We start from the raw sequence: 25,000 nt of genomic DNA on the forward strand, positions 1-25,000 counted from the left end.
CACACAGACAGACCCAGAGAGTCAGGTGTGATCTATTTCTCCATTGAGCAAAGAGACACACAACAACAACAACAACAACAACAACAGATGGTGCTAGCGCCCCCACCTGGTGGACGAGGAGCATCTGCCTGGCCTCCTCTGGGTTCTCTGCCTCCAGGATCCTGGTGGTCTGCTCCTGAGCTTCCCTCCGGGCCCCCAGAACCTCCCTCAGGGCTCCACGCACCTCCTGTCTCAGCTCCTCACCGTGAGGCCCAGCAGAACCCCACTGACCCCACTGAGACAGAGAGAGGGGACGGGGAGGGGGGAGGGAGAGAAAGAGAGAGAAAGGAAGAGAGAGAGAAAGAAAGAGAAAGAGATAGAGGTCAGAATGTCTTCCTATTAGAAGACAAGACACCATCTCACATTGTACAGCTCATACAGTTTATAGTCTCTCATTTCCAATCGTTATAACAGAGAAACATATTTGCCTCAATAATCGGCAAATGAAATGAAATGATGATGGTAGTGTCAGTGTGGTTCACCTGGGAGAGGGAGGAGTGGAGGGCCCGGAGGTCCATGGAGAGTTTGGCCAGGGCAGCCCTCTGTCTGTGGACCTCCACCTCAGAGCTGACCTCAATCAGCACAGCCAGACGGTTCTTCAGCCAGGACAGGCACTCCTCCTGACCCTCTATACCCTCCTGGAGCTCCTGCAGAGGAAGAGGAAGAGGTGGAGAGGTGGACGGAAAGAAGGAGGGAAGGGATACAGAGAGAGAGAGAGAGGGGGAGATGGGGCAGTTTGCGATAGAGAGGAAAGAGGGTAGAGGTGGAAATGGGTTGTCAATTGCATTTTTTTCTTTTGTGTGTGTGTGTGTGCGTGTGCGTGTGCGTGTGCGTGTGCGTGTGCGTGTGTGCGTGTTCAGTTGATCAACCTCACCTGAACAGCAGCATCCACCTGTTGTCCCTGGTGTGCAGAGTCTCTGGCTCTGTCCCTCAGGAGCCTCGTCTGGCTCTTCTGAGACAAGAGCCAATCAGAAAGCTCCGAGAACCTGGAACAAAGAACCAAAACAGCAAGTCATCCTTCTGTTACTGTTTCAGTACTGTTTCACTCTCAGAGAATGGGCCAGTAAATCTTCAATACAATCCATTATGATAAGTAGCCAGTATGACATAACATTTACATTTTAGGCATTTAGCAGATGCTCTTATCCAGACCCACTTACAATAAGTGCCTTCAGCCACACACACGTCGTACAATCAAGACTTTCGACAAGAACAAAGAACTGCAGTGCTTGAAAAAAAGAAAACGTAAAAAAGGCATTTAAAAGTGCTTGGGACACACACACACACACACACACACACACACACACACACACACACACACACACACACACACACACACACCTGTCGTTCCACTCCCTCCACTTGTCAGGGTGTTGCTGCAGCTTCAGGTGTGTGGCCTCTACCTGACCTTTGACCTCTAGCAGAGCCCCCCTGGTGGAGTCCAGGGTGCGCTGCGTAGGGTGGTTGTCGGGGAGTGATTGACAGAGTTCCTCCATGTGCTCCGTCCTCCTCTCACAAACACTGAGGAGGCCTTTCCCCTTGAAGAAGGCCTGAGGGGAGAGAGAGATAGGCCGAGTAGGGGTGAGTTAGGATCAGGGGAGGCTGGTGGAGGTAGAAATCGGAGGACGGGCCCATTGTACTGCATGGAATGAGGAATGGTATCTGTGTGTGTGTGTGTGTGTGTGTGTGTGTCTCTCTCTCTCTCCCTCTCTTACCCAGTGTTCTCTGATCACTCTCTCACTGCTGGTGGTGGTCAGGGCCTGGTTCTCTCTGTCCAGCTCCGCCCTGCACTCCTGTAGGACCGCCCACACCCGGCCACGCTCCGCCTCCACCCTCAGACGCTGCAGGTGGGAAGGCGCCTCCCCCTGGACATCCTGCGAGATGAGAGAATCAAATATATATATTTATTTTTTTAAATCATCCCATATGAGCCAAATAAAGAAATCAATAAACAATAGACACATACAGACACACACACATATGCACAAATGCACACACACACACACACACACACACACACACACACACACACACACACACAAATAAAGAAATCATAAAACAATAGACACATACAGACACACACACACATATGCACAAATGCACACACACACACACACACACACACACACACACACACACACACACACACACAGTAACCACACATTGCCTCCACAGGCCATACATCGTAGGAGACACAACGCCTCTTTACTTATACTAATAGATTGATTATACTATTGATCTCTCCGCTCTCCTGTGTGACATCATTCGTCACAGTGATAACATTGCCCTCTGACCTTCCAGGTCTTGTGCAGCTTCCTGACCGTCTCCTGCAGTCCCTGCTGCTCCTCCTCAGGCAGGATGTCCGTCAGCTCGTCACATGCCTTCAGGAACGCACTCAGGACCCGCTGGTCCAGCTGCCCAAAGAACTCCTGAATAAAAACCAAACAAACCAAACAAAGAATATGTCATGTAACAGTCATGTAAATAGCTGTCTTTCAATGGGCAATGTGGCAAGTCAGAGAGACTACAATTAAACATTTAAAAAATGTAATTCAATTATAGTGTTTCCTTTGCGAGTTGAGGTTAAAATGATTAATGACTAGTGACTGGTACACAAGCAGAATTAAAGAAATTGACACGGTCAGCAATCAGTAAGTTATACCTACAGAGGTAAAAGGAGCACAAGGCTCCCACTTGACAGGTAGGATGAGTCATCCATTGAAAGCTAACAGGCAGTTTTGAGCATCATTTGAGGCTTTACTGATTTTACTAATCTCCACGAGCCAAATAAACGCATTGTTTTTCTCACGCTGTGTTTCTTCAGAAGCTCCTCCGCGTTCCCCTCCTCCCTCAGGCAGGCGTGGGCCACCTTCAGCACGTTCTCCAGCTCCACACGCGACTCCTCGAACCTCCTCCTCAGGGTGCTGTTGGCCTCCTCTTGCCTCCTCCACTCCCCCAACTCCTTCACCAGGGCCTGGGAGGAGAGAGGAGCACAGGGGGGGTGGGTACTGACCACTGAGAGTGTGGTCTCTTGGGTAATGTAGTGTGATGACGTTTCTGACTTCTAACAGGCTTTGATCTTGTTAATGGTGATCTGTTTAGTGGTCTAGTAGATGATGCAGTTCAGATGTCTGGTGAGGTATCTGGTGATTTTCAACTCTAATGAGCAGATTTCGGTATTTATAGCATTAGCTTTCCCTTTGTCAAACCTGTTATTAAGTATGACGCACAAAGCTAAACAAACGTCCATGGACCAGTTCATAAGAGCCTTATATAAGGATCAAAGGATGATGTGATGTGTCTTGTGTAATCGGCAGGCCTGATGCACTTTGCCCTACATACAACAGTGTCAGAATCAGAATCAGAATCAGAATTCTTTTATTTGGCCAAGTATATTTGCACATAAAGGAAATTGACTTGGTGAGGTTGGTTCATGGGACATAAAAAACAATATAAAAAAAATTATATATAGGCAAATATTAACAAAACATTTACAAAATAGCAAAATATGAACAAAATAGCAAAAACAATAATACAATTTACAAAATAGAACAATAAAACAATACATTTTGTAGGCTGTGCGAGGCTAAGTGGCAATGGGGCTAGAGACTGTGAAATGGGTATCTGGGTAATGCTAACCTTTGCAGTGGTTTCATTGGTAATGTAGTCCCCTTATGACATTCCCTAATGGCATATGACTAATGCTAACCTGTGCTGAGGTCTGAAGCTCGGTCACTCTCTTCTGTAGGAGCGACTGGTCAAAGTTCCTAAGGGCCTTGCTGTTGGAGAGCGCCCTCTGGAGGGCATGGTGGTTCCTCTCTATCACAGACAGACACCGCTTACAGCTCTGCTGCTGGGTCAGGAGATCCTGGAGGAAGGAAGAGTAGAAATGTAAACGCACTCATTTAAGTACACACACATACACAATTCCGACACACACTCACAAACAAGTATTCACTCATGATACTCACACACAATTGAAAAATAAAACTAATATTAGCATTATTATTCTAACTCATAGGCCTGAAGTATACGTCTATCAAACAAAGAGGGTGGACATTGATGCTTCTCTTTACATTCTTTCCACTTCCAACCTCCCAAATGATCTATTCAAGGCAGTAGGCCCGCTGCCCTGTCTCACCTGCCACTTGTGTTTGTGTTGTGTCTTAGCCTGGGGCTGGGCCCGGGCCTGTGTTTCTGCATCTCTGACAGCAGCGGTGATGCGGCTAGCCCTCTCCAGCGACTGGTAGAACGTGGTGATGTGTTTCTCCATCTCCTCCAGTAGGGGGAGTAGTCCGTGGCACTCCCTCACCAGAGAGGGGCATCTCTCCCTCACCTGAGGACAGAGATGAATGAATAACTAACGTGGTAGTAGAGGAATCTAATTGTTGTCCCAACAGAATATAAAATAGAAACCTGACACGGTCTATAAGAATTGATTCAATTATTTTGATTGAATATGAATGATTTGAGGTAGGTATTAGAGGAATGCATGAATAATATCGTGCTACTTTTTAGATGGGGAAGGCTGGTGGAGGTAGAAATCGGAGGACGGGCTCATTGTAATGCATGAAATGGAATGAGGAATGGCATCAAACACGTGTGAAAATGGTGTACCTTGAACTCTGGTGACACCCACCTTGCTCAGCTGCCCTTTGACCGTTGTCATGGTAGCCAAGGCCTTGGCACCCTCCTCCTGCGGGGCATCTTTGACGAGGAGCTGGGCACTGCGGGTGGCCAGCTTGTACTGTGTCTCCATGGCAGCGACCTTTTGCTTGGTGTTCTGAGTGTAAGATGTGAGGGTGAAGGGTCATAGGTCATCTTTGTCATGTGTTGACAACTAGGGTTGGATTCCATCCAATCGAATTTGCCAAAGCAAGGTTTAAGCACTTTGTTTGTTTGTTAATAACCGCTTACAGTCCATGAAAAATGGAAATCTCTAAATTGAACAGTACCTTAATAACCAGGTAATGACTTAAATATAACCTGGTAATAGCGTAATTACATAATTATTACTAAGGAAATACTTTTCAGTTATGCACATAGCTGTGCGGGAAGTGGACCTAGTATCAGTATCCTACGCCATTCCTACCTCCACGTCCTGTAGGAAAGCCCTAACGTTGAGGAAGGAGACCTGTACAGGGGCGTTGAGCTTCTCCTCTGCGGTGTCCAACAGCTCCCCGAGGGTAGAGATAGCCCTGAGGTGGTCTCTCCGCCATTTGTCCAGCTCATCTGCACGGGCGTACTGCATAGAGAGCGGGAGGGAGGGAGGGAGGGAGGGAGGGAGGGAGGGAGCGGGTTGGTTTGAGGTGTGATATCATCTTATACTGGATGAAGTCATTTAATTTATTTGTAATAGTGTCTTAAGTGCATTAAGTAATGCTTGACAGTATCTATGACAATACAGGAGGTGTGTTCAGTGTGTGTGTGTGTGTGTGCGTGTGTGCGTGTGTGTGTGCGTGTGTGTGTGTGTGTGCGTGTGCGTGTGCGTGTGCGTGTGCGTGTGTGCGTGTGTGCGCGTGTGCACGTGTGTGCGCGTGTGCGTGTGCGTGTGCGTGTGTGTGTGTGTGTGTGTGTGTGTATGTGTGCGTGTTCTCTCTAATGGCACCTGTTTGACTTTGATGAAGAGATCTCTCCACCTCCCGTTGAGCAGGAGCAGCTGCTGCTTCAAGTCACGTGACACTGTGTCATCACATGTCTCGATCAGGAAGTTCCCTGCATCGTTCATGGCAGCGTGCTGGTCCATCCACTGAGCAAGGTTCCGGAAGAACTCCTGAGAGACAGAGGGAGGGAGGGATGGAGGGATGGAGGAAAAGAAAGAGAGGAGATAGAGAGCGAGGGAGGGAGAGAAAGAGAGAGAGAGAGAGAGAGAGAGAGACAGAGAGAGAGGGGGGACAGATAGAGAGAGTGAGAGGGATGGAGAAAAAGAGAGAGGGGAGATAGAGAGCGGGGGAGGGAGAGATAGAGAGAGAGAGAGAGAGAGAGAGAGAGGGAGGGGGAGAGAGAGAGAGAGGGAGGGAAAGAGAGTGGTGAAAAGAACAAGAGAGGGGCAAGGGGAGGAGAGAGAGTAATGACATTGGGGTACTAATTTAGAGGTTGGGGTAATTAGCTAACTGGTCCTCAGTGGTTTGGTTATTGGGGGTAATAATCTGACAGTTAGGGTATCCATGGTAATGTGACAGCTGGGATGTCCTCAATGACATATAGAAGTTGGGGGAATAATTTGGCAGTTGGGTGGAATTTGATGATTTGGGCGTTAAAAACATGTTAATAACTTCTGAAATTGGGCTTCTTGGTAAATCGGGTGACATTTTGGTTATTACTTCTGCCACCATGTTTAAACACAATTTGTGTTGGTTATGACACTCACAGATTTCAAATTAAGCCAACTTAACTGTACTGCATTCATGCCACGCAGTCAGCCACAGCACATTACCCATTCCCCTGTCACAGCTACAGCATATTGCGACAGTTGCTATTTGAGTCAAAGTGGTAACAAGTGAGGATAATACAGTATCAGGGGAGGCTGGTGGAGGTAGAAATCGGAGGACTGGCTCATTATGATCCATGGAATGGAATGAGGAATGGTATCACACGTGTTTGACACCATTCCACATTCCATTCCATGGATTACAATGAGCCAGTCCTCCGATTTCTGCCTCTGCCAGCCTCCCCTGTACAGTACTGAGGTTACGCTTGGTTGACGTACCCGTTTGGTGTTTTCCGGTTGGCTTAGTGCCCCTTCTGCGTCCTCCAGCCAGGCCTGTAGGGAGGCCACGGTGGAGCTGTACCTCTCCCAGTTAGAGAGCACCTCCTCCAGCATGCTTCTCACACTGCGCACCTCCACGGACAGGCTCCTCCACTGGGTCACCACCTCCCGCATGAACCTCCTCACCCCCGCCTCGCCCTCGTCCACTGGGAGAGGAACACACACACACACAGATAGAGATTTATGTCGGTAGAAATTGGGTTAATGTATACAAACGCACGTATGCCCGTATGCCCATGAAATCACACACATACACACACGCACACACACACACACACACACACACACACACACACACACACACACACACACACACACACACACACACACACACACAGACTGTGCACACAACCACAAATTATGATAATATAGAACTAACAAACCAGTCCAAAGAGGATAACCCAATTTTCTCTTCACATCAATCACCAGTGTAATCACTGTAATGGCAATTACTTTAAAATGACACATCCAATCCCCTTTCTGCAATAATCAAGGCTAGCCAGACATGAGCCTGAACCCAGCCAATCAGAGTCCAGAACACACACCACCAGCTGGACTCATGTGGATCTTCATTTTCAGGGTCGACCAATCATGTTTCAGAATGTCTGATTCCTCTACACACACCTCAGTCCTCCCCTGCATACCCTGCAGCAATGCAGCCCTGGAACTTAATGAAATCAACAAGCTAGCATGTTAGCGCCCAGAGACAGCAGAAGTAGAGCATCTGGGCTAATGGGGTCGAATTCCCCACTGAGAGCTGAGAGTGGAGAAACCTAATTTAGCGGTAGCCTGGAGAGGTCGTACCAAGAGAACAAAAAGGGGGCGGCTGGGGGGGGGTAAAAATGCTGGAGGATAAGGTCTTGATTGGCTATTGAGCCATTCAGAGGAAACTGATCAAAGGTGAGATATAGGTAAAATATTCAGCACTTGTGAAATGGTGTGCTAGATAGCGTTGTTTTGCCTGAGGGGGAACTGAGTGAGATTACAGATTCAAAATGAGACCCTGAAATGCAATGGGAAAAAAATCCTGAATCAAAAGCAATGATTCTAGGGCAAAAAATATACGAGAAAAACATTCTTGTCAGGTGTGCAGCTTAAAAGAAAGGAAAGCAAAGGGATGAGGAAAGGAAGAGAGTAACTGCATACGGTGAACGACAACAATCTTCTACCTGAGCCGTCAGCCTTGACGTAAAGCTCCGAAGAGCGTTTCAGAGTCTGGAACAACGTCTCGTACTTCTCAAAGAACTTCTGTCCTTCGACAAATGACTGAGGAGAGAGGACAGAGAAACAATGACTTTCATCAGAGGTCGATCAAAATCGAAAAAATTCAATAAAATACTAAAAAGTATAACTCTTTTGAAAGGCTTCACAGGGAAATCGTGAGAGAAAGTCCGAAGCACAGAGGTAAAATAGTGTACAATGTGTCCTGTACAATATAAATAGTTGATACACTATATTCTGTAGTTTAATAAGTATTATATCATTTCCTGACTCACAACGTAGTCCTGTAGCATCAACTCTACTGATTCCCGTTGGCCATATTTGATAATCCAGGACTTGAGCTTGGACTCGGCCAATATCAAGAAGGCCTGCATGTGGTGCTTATTTTCCAAGAATTCCATCTTGGCCAGGTGGATGTTTGATGATGTGGACACAAAGTTCATTCTGTGAGACAAAACCAAAGACAATGCTGAATTAGACTGTTGACATACGATATGAGCATGAATGGAACATGAATTCCTGCTGGGACGATATGTACTGAAAAATGTATGTACTCACTGCAATGTCAGTCGCTTTGGATAAAAGCGTCAGCTAAATGGCACATATTAAATGGCATAAATTATGAATGGCAATGAACAGACAGCAATAACTACTGTATTAGTTAATGCTTGTGCTTGTTTAGGGCAAGATGAAAAGCACATTTCTGTCATCGAATCTCATCTCAGCACTGTTACTCTGTTAAAAGAAAGTGTTTTGAAACCCAAAAACTGGTGGCAACCGAGCCAACCACCAAGATAAAGCAGTCAAAACCTTTCTTTCACTGGCGTTTGCATGACGTACATAAAATACTGAAACACAGTGTGCTTTGAAACATGACATGGTATGTTAAATATAATAATCATATTTGGAGCCAGTGCGTCATCAGAGATCTGTAGGGATTGGTTTGATTATATTGGATTAGGAATGTATCGGGGTGGGAGAGGAAGGGTTGGGTGGTTGGGTGGTTGTTTCAGAGGCTGGGGGGGGGGGGGGGGGGGGGGTCGTTCAGTGAGCCAGGGTAGGACCTGCTGTACCTCTCTGCTATGTCCTGGAGGTGCTCAGCGGGAACTGGGACCCCGTTGACACATCTGTCTTTATGGATCCTCTGGAAGACCTGCTGGTGATCCTCGAGGCCCTTCAGCACGTCCTACACACACACACACACACACACACACACACACCACACACATACAGTACAGTGTACACACAGACACACGCACGCACGCACACATGCATGCATACACACACACACACACACACACACACACACACACACAAAGGATAGTGAAATTAACAACAACCCCATCGTTTACATCGACAAGACTACACCGTACGCTTGATAGTGGATTCTGTAATCAAACAACATTTCATCCATGCCCACCTTGTGTTGCTCCAGGGTCCTGTGGACAGTGTTAGCTGTCTCGTCGTGTGCCTGTTGAATAGTGACCTCCTGGCGTAGCGCCCCCTCAGCCTGGTGCAGCCATGCCCCGACCACACCCAGAGGAGTGGGCAGCGCCCTGTCCAGCTGCAGGTGCCAGTCCAGGAGCTGGGGGAAGAGGAGGGATCAGATGTCTTGAATCATCAATCCAAAAATGGTTTAGCTTCAGTTATCGCTTAAATTGCCTGTCTGAAAGTCATTGTCTGTGTGATTGGAGTATGCTCCCATGGGGAAATTGTCCTGCATATCATTCGGCTGATAAGCTTCCTTGAGTTGGGAATATCAAAGTACCTCTGCACTTGTGTGCTTTACAGTCTCATACACCATTCTCTCCACAACAGTAAGACAGTGATAAAGCTCTCTTCTCAGGCCCTCACCCTGGTGGACACTCTCTCCCAGGCCTGTTTGACCAGAGCTTGATCCACCGTCAACATCCCGTCCTTCTGAGTAGACTGGACTGCTGACTCCGTCTGCTTCCTCTTCATCTCCAACTGAACACGCAGACTCTTAAAAGACTGAGAGAGAGAGAGAGAGAGAGAGAGAGAGAGAGAGAGAGAGAGAGGGAGAGAGAGAGAGAGAGAAGGATAATGTGTGAAAGAAAGAGAGGAGAGGATCTGGCTATACCTATGGGCCACATACATTTTCCTGGTAAGGCCTCATACAGTCAGGAAAAGTCATAAAAACCTCAGGAAAAACTCAGGGCCCTAGTTGTAACAAACACATACATCAGTGTAGACACATAGCCTCCTGTTTAAACACACTCCAGGTAGAAATACCTGGCAGACACATCTCACACTCTCCCTCTCCGATCATACATTCATGGAATCAGTCAAAAGCTGTAGTTAATTGCCTTTGGATCTTATTCCTTGCGCTGCCTTGACATTTTTCTACTCGACAGCCTAATGAAAAAAGGAAGGAGGGATATCCCACATTCTGGGGAATATCTGTTGAATATGTAACATATCCTGGGGCTTGTGGTATAAGCCAGATTGGGTGGAAATACGGCAACAGCACAGTCTGATCCCTGCAGTGTAATACCACTGATTTAGGCTGATGATGGGAGCGTCTGTGCACTGTGTGTGTGTGTGTGTGTGTGTGTGTGTGTGTGTGTGTGTGTGTGTGTGTGGTGTGTGTATGCCCAGACGGAGGAAGAATGTTATTGTATGTGTGTGTGTGTGTGTGTGTGTGTGTGTGTGTGTGTGTGTGTGTGTGTGTGTGTGTGTGTGTGTGTGTGTGTGTGTGTGTGTGTGTGTGTGTGTGTTTTCACAAGAGTTCCAATGAGGCAATGAGACACAAATACATAGATACACACACAGAAACACACACATACGGTACTGTACACACACACACACACACACACACACACCTGGTACTGCTGGTTGAGATTGCCTTCTGTCTCCTGAGCCCGTGCTGCGTCTCTCTCCAGCTGGTCCAGCCAGGTCTTCAGCTCCCTCAGGCCCTTACGCTGCTCTCTCTGGGTGGGGAGAGAGGTGGAGGGATGGAGAGAGGGAGGGAGGGAGAGGAGGGAGGGTTAAAGAAAGAGGTGGAGGGATGGAGAGAGGGAGGGAGGGAGAGGAGGGAGAGTTAAAGAAAGAGGTAGAGGGATGGAGAGAGGGAGGGAGGGAGAGGAGGGAGGGATGGAGAGAGGGAGGGAGAGGAGGGAGGGTTAAAGAAAGAGGTAGAGGGATGGAGAAAGGGAGGGGGGGAGAGGAGGGAGGGATGGAGAGAGGGAGGGAGAGGAGGGAGGGTTAAAGAGAGAGGTGGAGGGATGGAGAGAGGGAGGGAGAGGAGGGAGGGTTAAAGAAAGAGGTAGAGGGATGGAGAGAGGGAGGGAGAGGAGGGAGGGATAGAGGAAGATGCGATTGAGTAAAGGAGAACAGGGAGGGAGGGAGGGAAGGAAGGAGGGAGAGGGGAATAAGGGGTAGCAGGGAATGAGGGATGGGAGATGCAGGAAGAAATTAAATAATGTAGGAAAGAGGGGAAATTGGAGAGAGAAAGTAGAGAAGCGAGAGGAAGAATGGATGAGGGAGGGGATGGAGGGAGAGAGGATCAAGGAGAGGGATGAAGAGAGTCAGAGGCAACATGTGGCTGTTAATCCAGCATGTCCCTCAGTAAAAACTCTCAGCTGCCAAAAACACTAAATTCTAACAAGCTCATTTTAAAGCTCCCCGATCAACATTTCATGGGATTTGAAACATCCACAACAATAATTCTTCCCACTAAAAATCTATTCAACTGTCCACTCAATTTTACTACTATTCAGTTTCAGTCCATTTAGTTTAAATGGAGTCCAACCCGTTTAGGGTTTCATTCTTTATCCAGATTTCAGGCGTTGAATGAATGGGATCCCCTGCTGAGGGAAGTATTCTGTTCACTGAACGGGAGACTTTCTTTCACAAAACACTCTTTAAATAATTGTACATGCAGGCTAGCCTACATTAACTGGTAAATTGTCTGATATCAGTCTGCACAGGCAAATATTTTTCTGTTGCCTTTCTTGTCAAAATCCAAATTCTTCTGTTCAATGGCATTTCACGTATAGCAGAGGCATAAAACAGCATACAAATCTTTATCATAAGAGAACAGTTAGTCATAAGCAGCATGAAAACACAGGCTATAGTACAGTCAAACCAGGGGTTATAATAGCAATTAGTATATATAATAATCCATACAGTACACAAGAGCAAAACGTCATAAAGTTAGAGAGACTGAACCTAATGTCAGAACAGCTTGTACAGTAACCTTAAAAAAATCCAACCACTATTCAGAGGCTTTCCATCAAACTGCCAGTATGAATGTATTCTGCCTCGCTTTGCCAGGGGCTTTCATTGTCATGGTAATGCGACTGGGAGCTGTAGCGCTAATGCTAATATAATGGTAATATCACATCGTATAATACAAGACTTCCCTTTGTTATTATGACTAGGAAATGCTCCTGCTGGGATTTCACCTCAGGTGTGATAAGAGGCGGTACTGTATTAAGAAACGATTTTTCCCCCAAATGCTGAAAATCGGTTTCACCAGCGCAAAGGCATAGAAGGTAATGGGGGCGTTAAAGGTAGAAGCAGTGTGTGTGTTCCATAGGGGAATTATAAATGTTTCAGGAATGTTCCTTTGGAACGTTTGATGGAGAACCTGCCCAGTGGACTTTAAACACTCTAATGCAGTCTAAACTACGTACCTGCAACATCTCCTCAATATCTCGAGGAGCGAGACCACACTGTGGAACAGAGGCAGGCACAACAAACCACAGGGATGCAGTCACCACCACACAACAACACCACAGTGGAGAGAGAGAGAGAGAGAGAGGGAGAGAGAGAGAGAGAGAGAAAAGGAGAGAGAGAAACAGACGAGAAACAGATGTGGAAAGGAGAAGTGAACAACAACAGGCAAGACACTACATCACTACAGAGTAAGGAAAGGTGAAGGGTGGTCATAACCAAAGGATGAATAGTCAGTGTTAGGGTTAAAGGTTGGCACACCAAGGGCCTGTTTCCCAGACCTAGATTAAGCCTAATCCCAGACTAAAAAGCCTCTTTAATGGACATTCTCCATTGAAAGTGCAATTTAATATATTTTGACTTCATCTGTGTCCAGGAAACAGCCCCCAAAGTCTACCTGTACATATAGCTCTGATAGAAATCTGCAGTAGAAGCACATAAAGGACACCAGTTCACCGGGTCAACAATGGAGAGATAGAAGGGAAAAGATAAAGAGAATTGATGGATGCATGGAGAGAGAGACTAGTTGTGCTACCTCGTCCTCTTGCTGGTCCTCTGTGCTGCTCCGTTGGTGGCCGGGGTGATGCTTCAAGAACTGGGCCACGTACGTCATGATGGACTTCTCGTCTGGTTTGTCAACATCCACATCTGGAGAGGAGGCAAGATCCCAGGGGTCAGTCAAGACCCCTAAACCACAGAGCTAACACCAGAAGAGCAATTTTAATTCATTCATTTCGTTTATCATTTATTTAAGTCCCATTGACATGAAAAAAAAATCTCACAACAAAGACCGTTTCAAGGTCTATATCTTTGTACGTATTTGAACACCATTCATTTCCAGCAGAATTTGATAAACACACTTTTGCTAAGCCATCATTAACACTCATTCTAGTACTGCCAGTAACACAAAGAAAACAATGACAACAGTGAGGATTCATTCTAAACAGACCATTGTTCACCTCAAACCTGGAAGAAATTAGTCCTCAAAGACTAACCAATTCTATTTTTAAACCACTACTGATAAGTCCTGTGCGATTAGCCAAACCTTCGCTAGGCTAACTAGCTATCATTGACTATTCTTATCAAACAGAACCCGCCTTCTCTGACTGACAGCACCTTCATACAGATGGAGAAGACTGACACCTTGGATGAAAACAGCCTTCAGATTATATTTGTGGCCTTTGGATGCTCTCTGGCTCCGATTCTCTTTGCCTAATGGCTTTAATTACTGCCATGTCAAACTACATTTGTCAGAGCTCATTCTGAGGGGCAGACGTGAAGGAGCACAGATGCTGTTTGGCTATTCGACTCGAGGGATTTCTCGAGTGAAATGCACACTATTTTGCTATGGTGACAGATGTTTGAGTTGGCATTGAACTGGCTTTACAGCTTTATGGCTGACATTACAGGTTCAACTGAATGGAGGGGGGAGCTACTTAGCATGTTGCTCTATATCAATCAGCATGAAGTCAACATTACTGGTGAATTCTACTACCACAACACAACATAACACGGCAGATTAGAAATATTGAATTTCATCCTGTCCTTTGTTCAAGTTACATTCAATGACCAAAGAAGAAGTGACCTAGTGGTTTTACCTTCTGGGTCAAGCAGCTGCGGGATGCCCAGCTCAGTTTCAGCCAATGTGAAGGCTTCCTGCAGGTTCTCCCGATTAGCCCTCTTCCGCACACGTTCAATGTCGACCAGGTTGGGTCGGAGGGCTAAGATGACCGCAAAGAAGGCCACACCTGTACGCCAGCTTGAGCCGAAGTCCTTCACCTCAATGCCAAATTGCCTGGCGGGACAGAGAAGGACATTTTCAATATTGCCTCACTTTTTGCAATAGAGATGGAAATGGATTAATTGATGAGGATACATTCTCAAATATTTATGAATAGCAGGAAAGGGGTAATTCATTAGGCAAATTTCATTGCCTCTGAAGATCAACTGCCAATTTCCGCCCAAATTACATCCATGCAAAATTAATTTCTATGATATGATCTGTATGATTATATTATATTAGATTAGATTCAACTTTATTGTCATTGTGCAGAGTACAAGTACAGAGACAACGAAATGCAGTTAGCGTCTAACCAGAAGTGCAAAAAAGCAGAAAAGTGCAGTGTGAACAGTATATACAGGTAGTGCAGTACATGCGCAGTATAGTAGTGCAGTATAGTATAAGTAGTGCAGTGTAAGCAGTATATGAATTAGCAGTAGCATTATAAGCAGAATAAATGCAGTATGAACAGTGTAAGCAGCATATGAGCTGTATGGGCAATGCAGTATAAGCAGTATATATGTATTAACAGTAACATTAGAGTAAATAGCAGAATAAATATGGAATGCCGTATGAACAGTATAAACAGGTATGTACAGTATGTACAGATATGTGCAGTGTATTAACAGTAGTATTAAAAGAAAAATATAAGGATATGTGCATTATGAACAGTATAGACAGATTCAATATGAGGTACTGTAGCTATGCTCCATAAATAGAAACTTATTGTTGTATCGATTCTTTCCCTCTTCTTAAGTAATCATGATCATCTAACCATCATCAAAACAGCAACAGCACAATCATCACGACTACGATTAGTGCTAATATAGAGTAATATTCTCTAGGAGTAATATTGTAGTTAGAGACAACAGCAGCAGCAGCAGTTCAGTCAGGACACTTACGTCGGTTTAATCATTGTTTAATGAAAATGGTAATATATTTAATTTATTGCCTTAATTCGATGGCCCCGCTCTGTACAGCTCCCTGCCTGAAGTTTAACAACATAAAATGCAAAATAACAAAAGCAGGGAGCCCATAAATACAGAGCAACCAAGCGGGTGGAGGCTGGGACGACCAACAGTATTACTCTCATCGCCAGTGGCACCATACTCTTTAACCATGGTGGAGTGTGGCATAACCGGCTTCTTTAAGCCTGTCCATGAACATGTGATGATGTTTTGCATACATGTGAACGGCTGCGGCGTTCGATTTAAAGTGTCCTGCCTGAACTAACGTAGGCTTCATTTGTGTCACTGTGTAGTCAGTAGCTGTTGTCTGACATACTTGGTGGTGATCTGCTGGACCCATCTGAGGAGAGCCTTCCTGGCCCCGCCCTGCATAGGGGGGAGGGGCTTCCTCTTGACGGGTGGGCTGGTAGTGTCATTGCTGGTGGAACTGTCCACTGAGGAGCCGCTGCTAGACAAGACCTGGAGAGCTGGCAGGTTACTGGTCAACTCCTCGATCTGAGAGGAGAGGGAGGAAGAGAGGACATTATCAAACTTTGAATTGATCAATCAGTCTATTTATCAATCAGTCTATTTATTGATCTGTCTACGAGGCAAGGGTATACTGTAACAGCCAATTCGTCAATCATTCAACCAATCAATTGATTTGAAAAGAAATTACTTAATCATGCAGGAATTTGTCATGAGGGCAATTACTGTATCTTGTCTTGAGGGGGGTGTTACAGTGGAAACAAGTACTGCCTACATTGAGTGAATCTTTCCCTGAAGAGAGGGGATGATTATGAGACTTTACCTGGAAATAGAGGATGATCGTCCACATCAACCCCAGTACAATGGACGGTCTTCCATCAACAATGTCAGTCGAGTTGATGTTGACTAGCTTGATCTGTGTCAAAACCAGCATCATACAGTCAGACATGACTTATTATTATATAAGAATCATGTCACTCGAAATGTTCTAATATCACAATTTTAATATACATAGTACATCATGTACTGTATGTCTGACTGTATCTATATAATCTCATACATATGGAACACATACACACTCATGCTCAATCTGGTAATTCAATCTGGTAGGGATAATAGGGATAATAATATACAGGAGGATTATGTTCAACCCAGAGGAGCTGGATACAGATAATCCTTACACTATCAACACAATGCACACATGTAATAATAGCATTCATAACATCCATGTAAATGTCAACTAAGCACTCACCGGAGATCCCCGGTATGCAGACTGGAGCGAGCATGATAAAAGAGAGAGAGGGGGAGAGAGAGAGAGAGAGAGAGAGAGGGAAGGAGATATAGAAGTTAGAGGAGGGATACTGTATGATGTGATTGAAGGGGGATGCCTCCTTGACCGTGAGACTGGGCGATAAAGACTCTCTCTCTCTCTCTCTCTCTCTCTCTCTCTCTCTCTCTCTCTCTCTCTCGCTCTGTGAGATAACCTCAGAGGCTCGATGGCAGGCTGAGAGGAGAAATCTATCACTTCTACACAGGCAGAGCAGAGAGATAGATGGATGGAGGGAGAGAGATGGAGAGAGAGAGATGGAGAGAGAGAGATGGAGAGAGGGAGAGAGGGGGATAGAGTCTGTGTAGCAGATGTGATAAAGGACTGCACATCATAATATCAACATAAAGGAGGTGTTTTACCATGAGAGAGAGAGACAGAGAGAGAGAGAGAGAGAGAGAGAGAGAGAGAGAGAGAGCGAGAGCGGATAGCGTCTAGGAAGTAGATGTGACACAGGACTCCATATCATATCAGAAAGCGGGGTGTATTACCATAGAGGCAATCATAACACTTCATCATAGGTTAGGAGACAGTGTTCATTACAGTGCTACAGGCCTCAACAGGGATATCCTGTGAGTGGAGAGAGAGAGAGAATCAGGGCTCACGTTCTGAGGTGGAGGGGTTAGACTATTGTACAGGGAGGGCAAGTTAGACACAGCCTGGTATGGTAATAAGTATGTGGAGGAGACGAGTCTGACCATAATGTGATTTAAAAGATAGCTGGTAATGTGGAGGTATAATATCAACAAAGAAACTGAATGATGTACCCGTCGTTACAGCTATCAGACAGGGGGCAAGGGGGGATATAGCAAACATGGTGAAGGAGAGGGAGGATAGGCTCTAAAATTAAATGTAAATACAGGCCAGAGACGGGACGCTCATAAGATTTACACAGATTGACAAGTGTCGCACACAAACACACACACACACACACACACACACACACGGGTGCGCACACACACAAACACACACAAACACACTCACACACGCATACACACACACACACACACACACACATGCACACACACACACACACACACACACACACACACACACACACACACTCACAGCATGGCAGAGAGGTTCAATCTCCCAGTCTCGACTCTCAGACTGCAGATTACAGTTGTAGGATTTACGGTTTAACCCCTGTCACACCAGCAGATGCTAAATCAATGTCCCCCGAGACGTGAGATGACACTTATGGATTTATTTATGCATATCCAAGCACATGCTGCGTCGAGTGTTAATAATCTAGATTGCAGGTCTCAAAGAGTAAAAGAGGATAAAAACATGAACTGATGTTCCCTTTAGTCAATTTCGCTGGGAAAGAAGTAGTCTCTCCATCTCAGTCAATGGAGAGAGATAGAACGCCAGAGGGTGGTGAACCCTCTGAATCAAAGAGGGGGAGGATGTGAGAGAAGGGGAAGGGAAGAGGGGGAGAGGTGGGGGATGAAAAGATATATCAGATAAGAGGGTGGAGGACAAGGTCTGATAGAAGGATATAGGAGAGGTACGGTGGGGGGGGGGGGGGGGTTGAGTAAAGGAGAGAAGGAAGAAGGGGTGGATGAATGAATACAAAGACGATGGAGGAGGTGGAGAGATGACGGTGAGGGAGGGGGGGGGGGGGTGTCTGATATCAGGTGATTAGTAAAGGTGGTGTAAGGATGGAAGGAGAACAGAGGGGGAGAGGATGAGAAGGGAGAGGGGGAGAGGGGGAGAGGGGGAGAGAGGATGGTAGGGAAGAGGGGGATTGAGAGGGGAAGATAAGAACGACAGGGGTCACAGTGGGTCAGACTCCCCAAGGCCAGCACCTGAACCAGATTGTCAAGGGAGGAAGGGAAAGTGGGGGGGTTGAGGGGTGAAAGGCGAGACGGGGGAGAACTCTTACCTTTCTGCCCTCCAGGAAGTTGAGGGCCGTGCCGATGTTGGAGACCCAGTGGATCCTCCGCAGCTTCCTGCCCTGCTCACAAGGCTGGAGGGAGAGAAGAAGAGAGAGAGGGGGGGGGGGAGAGAGAGAGAGAGAGAGACAGATACATAGACAGAGAGACAGACCGAGAGACAGACAGAGAGATAAGCAAGACAAGGACAAAGAGAAGGAAAGATGGAAAAGAGGGGGAGAGTGAGAGAATGGAATGAGAGGAGAGAGAGGGTAAAGAGAGCAGGTGAAGTGAATCACAATGAATCAGAGAAAACAAGAAAAGAGGAGCGGGGAACAGAAATGGGAAGAGACAGACAGAGAAAGAGAGAGAGAGAGAATCACATCAGGGCTGTGTTTTCCCATGAGCAGGTAGATCAATATGACATAGAAAGCTTAGACCTGAGGCTGTATTGGCCTTGTGGGACTATCAGGCTGTGTGTGTGTTTGCCTGTGTGTGTGTGTGTGTGTGTGTGTGTGTGTGTGTGTGTGTGTGTGTGTGTACCCCTGTGGCCTTTCCCTCTTTATCCATCCTGCTTTGTTCAGACCAAACATCCTAATAAAGACCAATCAATGAGTTCACACAGGTGTTCTGCTATCCTGCTTTGCATGAGATAATACCAAACAACACGGCTTCTAGAGTAACTTGACATCGGAGACGCAAACAGTGGGTTTCAAAGTCAACCATCAAATGTTCCCATCCATCCATTTCAGGAGAGGCTGCTGGAGGCGGAAATCTGAGGCTCATTGTAAAGCATGGAACGGAATGAGGAATGTATCAAAGACACAATGAGCCCGTCCTCCAATTTCTACATCAACCGGCCTCCCCTGAACCATTTGCAAACTGCTCCTTTCATCGTATTTAATTGCTATGTTGTTTGATGAATGAGCTTAATGTCATTTCAAATCAACATAATCACGTGTGATCATGGAATGGAAAATAATCCGAAAGGCTAGTTGGTCTTAACGTCTCGGGATGGCACTGAACGTGAGACAAACAAGTCTGCGGTCAAGACCACGTGCAGCTGGTGTGACCAGCTGGGGTTGGAACACAGGTCTCTCCATGAAAGACACAGAAGCTGAGCTAAAGCTTAGGCATTAGCTCCAGGAGCATGTCTTCAGGGTCTCTGGCAAGGCTACTTGATTGATTGATTGATTGATTAATTGATTGATTTTATTTGATAATTAAAAGTAGTCATCTGCTCCAGCCAGAGACATCAGTACATACATTAAAAAAAATGATTGAGGTTAAAAAAAAACACAACAAAGCTTGAAGTTTCATTTCCATTGTGGTCCTCCAGGAAGATGGCAGGGGGTGGGCAAGACTGGCATGTCACACTCACATAGATCAACAGTAAAAACAAAAACAAAGTAATCTCGCTTTCTATTTCACTATTGGTCCGTATTGCTTGGGTTTTACTTGAATAGTGCTTTAATTATCTATTACCATTGCTTGTATCATGTTAACATGTAGGCTACTGCTGTTTATTTATTGTTTTCCTATTTCACTTTTCTTCTATTGTACTATTGTTTTTCTGAATTTTTATGTACAGCACTTTGAGCTGCAGTCTCTGTACAAAAATGTGCTCTATAAATAAATGTATTATTATGATTAATATTATTATTAATCCGCGTGGTCACCAAACCACCTCCACTACATTGAACTGATCCCAGACCAGGACTCACCAGCTTCTGTCCAGAGAGGACCTCCAGCAGGGCCAGCAGCATCACCCCATCCTTGATGTCCTCAAACAAGTCCGTCACAACCAGGGGAGGGACATGCTGTGGGGTGGGAACAGGACCAGGATTAATGTCACAACAATCAACAGAAAGTTGCATAAGTGTACAGTTTACGCAAGTATTCTGTGCCATAATCTAAAACTAAAGCTTTCAAAGTTTTCTTGGAACCTGAAGATTCAAAGTGTCAGCTAGAGTATATAAACAGTTCTCGGAATTAATATGTGAGGAACTTTGTTTAAAGCAGTGGCAGCGTAAGTCTAAATTCATGTATAATCATTCATGGCCATGATGTTAAGATGGTGGTTTTAAACACACGGAGAAGGACATTGACAAAAGCCTTCTAAAAATGATATTCTGAGCCACATGAACACTTGGCAGTGGAACATTTGATTGACAGCTAAAAGTGCTGCTAAAGGAGAGGCTCAGTCTGCCTTTGAAAAGGGGGTCTCCAAATCCAGAAATATGCTGATGATTTTCAAACTGAGCCCGCTCTCAATTACTCCCTGCCTGACCTGAAGTAGACCCCACACTGGAGAAATCCACATATCTCCATTTTCCTCCCTGACGCCACATCAAGGATTTCTCTTAAAGCGCAGTCACATGATGGGGCTGAGGAGAGGTTTAGTGGGGGAAAGCATTCAGATGGGCAGGCCATTCGCAGGAAGATTAGTGAAGAGAGAGAGAGAGAGAGAGAGAGAGAGAGAGAGAGAGGGAGGGAAGGAGGGAGGGGGAGAGAAAGGGAGGGAGAGGGAGGGGGATGGAGAGAGAGGAGAGAATGAGAGTGAGGGAACAGAGAGAGAGAGAAAAAGACAAGAGAGATGAGCAGACCCAGACATACCAAGAAGAAGAGAGAGAGAGGATGAGGGAGAAAGAGTGGATGAGAGAGGGGTAGAAGATAGAAGGATGAGAGGGGCTCCTACTTCACATCCCTTGAAATTTAATTAGCAATTTACTTTACTCTTTAATTCCTCTTCAAATGCAGTTCCATCGCATTTTACACCCTTGAATATTCAGACAGCATTTGTGCCGCTTTCATTGAGTGACAGAATAAAACTTCCAGAAGCTTCTTAAAGAGCGATAAATTATGCCATGAGCTAATTGAAGTTAAATTCACCTATTAGTGCATTATAATCTTTCGGCTAATGAGGAAATTTTGAGTAATTACAAAATCAGAAAGTAATATCCATTCTCTCAGCTCAGTCACAAGAGTCACCAAAAATAAATCAAGGACTTAACGAACTAATTACATGTTGAGTGTCTGGGCTTTAATTGATTGAGAGCGTTACGGCTTCTGTAAGTGTGCTTGTCTATGACCTCATGTGCATGCCTATTCCCCCGGTGCGTCTTCTGAGGACTCCCAAAGATACACATCACATGGACGTTTTTAAAATTGGACTTCATAAGAGGAGAGACAGACGCTGAGACAGAGAAGCGGGAGGGAGAGGGAAATGGAGGGAAAGAGAGAGAATGGGTGAGAGAGAGAGAGGAATGACAGAGAGAAGAAAGAGGAGAGGTGAGGAGTGAGATACTGACACGGTGGCAGACAGACAAAGAGAGAAAAAACGAGGACATGACAAGCGAGAAAGAGTGAAAGAGAAAATTGTTTACGAAGCAAAATGTGTTATAAATGATGCATAGGCCTTTAGCAAGATGACTGAAACATGAGAGAGGGAGAAGGAGAAGGAGAAAGTAAAAGTAAGAGTCAGAGTGAGAGGAGGGCGAAATAGAGGGGATGTTTAAAATGGTCAGCGGGGCTTTACTTTCCAAGTGCAGTAATCTCTGGGAACACTATAGCTGCTGATTACTGTAGCGGAGCTGTTTGCCTGGGAAACGTTGGAGACATGATGAGCCCGCCACTCCAATACTGGCCAGGATATCATTAAACCCTAAGGATTTGTACAAATTCAAAATGAGGGTCTCTCTCTCTCTCTCTCTCTCTCTCTCTCTCTCTCTCTCTCTCTCTCTCTCTCCTCCCTCTCCCTCTCTCTCTCTCTGTCTCTGTCTCTTTCTCTCTGCAGACAAATAGAGTACAATTTAAAAGCTCCCCAGAAGCTGAGTGCTCAAATCATACTCTTCTGTGCAACATGCGTAGGAATGCAAATATGTGCTGGCTTTGATTTATGATACACTGCTGAGCTGTGCAAGCTTTGCAATAATATGTTGTATGTCAATGGGATTCTGTATTTCTGTAGGCCTATTGGTTGTTTACATTCTTTACAATATTTTAACAGAGGTAACAAAGATGCCTCACTCTAAACGTGGTATAGTCTTCAATTACTCAAAGTTAAATTACCCAGCTTAATAAGTACCATCAATCTTTCTCCTAAATGACCTGTTCTTAATGTTGCCCATCTGAGCTCATATGAAATCTTCTTTTGTTACCTGTGGAGGGAGAGAGGAAGGAGGGAGGGAGGGAGGAAAGATGATATCTCTAATACCGGCTTTATCTCACCTAGCTATGCCAAGGATTAATCACATACCTTTAGGCCAAGAATTAAAGACCTAAGATACCTTCGGTAATCATCGCTGCCAAGGGCATGTTATTTCCCAGCGAGAGCTGAGCTAACCTGCAATCTCAGTTTGGCTTTCTCTCTCCTCATCTCTTCCCTCTCACTATTTCTAGGCTAGAGGCATAGGTTACATGGGGCTTCAAACATAGACTGCACAGCAATTACAGTTGTTTATTTAACTGCTGGGCATTCCACCACAGCGTACAAGAAAGATGTAGGCCTAGCTGACAACACAAACACCACCAGTTCGGTTTCTCCCCTCTGAGCACCTCATGTTCGACGAAGTCCTTCGCACCTGCTGTGCGGACTTCTGCCTCCTCTTTCATCACAGACTCTCCCCCCATTTGCCAAGTGACACGGGCCTCCTCGAAGACAAATATCCGCCAATTACCGTCGCTACGGTAACGTCAGGTCGGAGCAGGATGAGGTTAACCGGGTTTGCGCGACAAGAAGGGGTTGGCGGGAGAGGAGTGTGGGATTTAATCAACGAGCGAGCAAGGGAAAAAAGCTGAGCTATTACCTTAAAGAATTAAAGAGCTATGCCTGCTTAGGCCCGAGCACAAGCTGTGATTGAATCATTCCAGCTTTGTCGAGGTAACCTTATCAAACAGAGAGCACATCTCATGTCGAGTTAACTGGTAAAGGGCAAAACTACTTTGTCAGGTAAGTGAACACGACCAAAGGCCTATAGGTAGCCTATAGAGGCATAACCATCTCATTTTACATGCCTTTCTCCTAGGTGAAATTCTACTCCCTCAATCAAAGATTTGAGATTGTAACATGAAGTAGCCTATGAAATGCAAGTAGCCTTGCCCAGAAAAAGGCTAATTGTAGGCCTTTTCACGACTTTAAAGGGACATTATACTCCAAAACAACAATGTTCCATGTAGCCCACACCACTATAGATCCAACTACAACCTATGCCTCATCCCCAAATGAATGGAAAAAGATTGCCTACTGTATGCCTATGACCTACTAAATAACCAATTAAGTGTTTAGCCTACTTTAATGCTAAACAGAAAGGACATTTAAATATTTGGCGGACAGTAATGTTCTGATGGAAAGGTCCTGATAGGTGATATTTAATATATCATGTCAAGGTTTATTCCCTGCGGACCGCCTCCTCAAATGAATGTTCTGCTCCGCCTCACGTAAGATAAAGGCGGCCGGCGATGCGTAATCGAATTGGAAACCTTGAAAGCGGCGGCGGGGATTGAAATAGTTTAATTGCGTGACACTGTGCCACGGTTGCCTTGTCCACTCACTCCCGCGACACACTCTTCAAGCAGTAATGGGTTAAATTGAGGAGACTAATGCGGTATTATACCATAATTACACACGCATGACAGCCCAAGGCATGCGATTGCGCCGACTGTAATTGTTTAAGTTACAGAGACACTGTTGCGTTTAATAGTAGCCTAATATGGAGGCCAGTGATTTTCCAAAGCCCTTATCCAGAACAATCCAAATTAATTGCAAAAATGATTAATTCGGGGTGCTGTTTTAGACCCATCTCTATGGCCAAACCAGGTCTGCAGAGATGGAAAACGTTATCGGTATGGATACACTGTCAACTGTAGATCCCAGACATAGCCCACTCACTGTAGTTTAAGCCTATACAATAAGCTAGAGGCAGGAGACTAGAGGGGGAAAACAGAAATTGCTTTAGTAATTGGTAAAAGCAATAATTACTTCAGTGTGTAAGCAGAGAGTAAATCCTGGCCATAGGCTTTCTGATTTCAGGTCTGATGAATTAGAACAGTAGCTAGTACAGAGGAAACGTGTGTGTTTAAGCATGTCTCTGTGTGGTCTTTGCTGGCACAACCGGTCTTATGACCTACTAATACCTCAGCATTTATACTGTATGTTCTGTTGACAGGGAACAACGGTGGGGGGAATGGAGAGATGAGGGATGGAGGAAAAGGAGAAGTAAAGGTGGGAACAGAATATTTGAGGGAGGGAGGGAGGGAGGGAGGGAGGGAGGGTGAATTCCCCAAAACCACTCGGCAGAAACAATGCAGCTACAAAGGACTCTTACCTTTGACAAGTGGGAGTTGATCCATTTA

The 25,000-nt window shown here is 45.5% G+C and overlaps 1 protein-coding gene across 1 annotated transcript in view; it reads right to left on the bottom strand.

Moving 5' to 3' along the window:
* Positions 1-25,000, bottom strand: part of syne1a (spectrin repeat containing, nuclear envelope 1a) — a gene marked incomplete at its 5' end in the record, with an annotated part of 157,820 nt that overhangs the window by 115,155 nt on the left and 17,665 nt on the right. The window contains 27 exons of the mRNA XM_083688496.1: positions 107-274; positions 522-686; positions 914-1,025; positions 1,381-1,589; positions 1,755-1,913; positions 2,334-2,468; positions 2,849-3,013; positions 3,749-3,907; positions 4,181-4,375; positions 4,679-4,822; positions 5,132-5,284; positions 5,648-5,812; positions 6,749-6,954; positions 7,978-8,074; positions 8,305-8,473; positions 9,103-9,215; positions 9,450-9,614; positions 9,884-10,021; positions 10,873-10,980; positions 13,263-13,375; positions 14,326-14,522; positions 15,792-15,970; positions 16,266-16,358; positions 16,695-16,715; positions 18,658-18,741; positions 20,371-20,466; positions 24,973-25,000. The exon at positions 24,973-25,000 is cut by the window's right edge and continues 34 nt beyond it. Coding sequence (XP_083544622.1) covers positions 107-274; positions 522-686; positions 914-1,025; positions 1,381-1,589; positions 1,755-1,913; positions 2,334-2,468; positions 2,849-3,013; positions 3,749-3,907; positions 4,181-4,375; positions 4,679-4,822; positions 5,132-5,284; positions 5,648-5,812; positions 6,749-6,954; positions 7,978-8,074; positions 8,305-8,473; positions 9,103-9,215; positions 9,450-9,614; positions 9,884-10,021; positions 10,873-10,980; positions 13,263-13,375; positions 14,326-14,522; positions 15,792-15,970; positions 16,266-16,358; positions 16,695-16,715; positions 18,658-18,741; positions 20,371-20,466; positions 24,973-25,000 — 3,736 coding nt within the window. The remainder of the gene's footprint in view (positions 1-106; positions 275-521; positions 687-913; positions 1,026-1,380; positions 1,590-1,754; positions 1,914-2,333; positions 2,469-2,848; positions 3,014-3,748; positions 3,908-4,180; positions 4,376-4,678; positions 4,823-5,131; positions 5,285-5,647; positions 5,813-6,748; positions 6,955-7,977; positions 8,075-8,304; positions 8,474-9,102; positions 9,216-9,449; positions 9,615-9,883; positions 10,022-10,872; positions 10,981-13,262; positions 13,376-14,325; positions 14,523-15,791; positions 15,971-16,265; positions 16,359-16,694; positions 16,716-18,657; positions 18,742-20,370; positions 20,467-24,972) is intronic.

This window comes from Argentina silus (assembly GCF_951799395.1).
Source record: "Argentina silus genome assembly, chromosome: 17".
In the NCBI taxonomy this organism is placed as follows: Eukaryota; Metazoa; Chordata; class Actinopteri; order Argentiniformes; family Argentinidae; genus Argentina; species Argentina silus.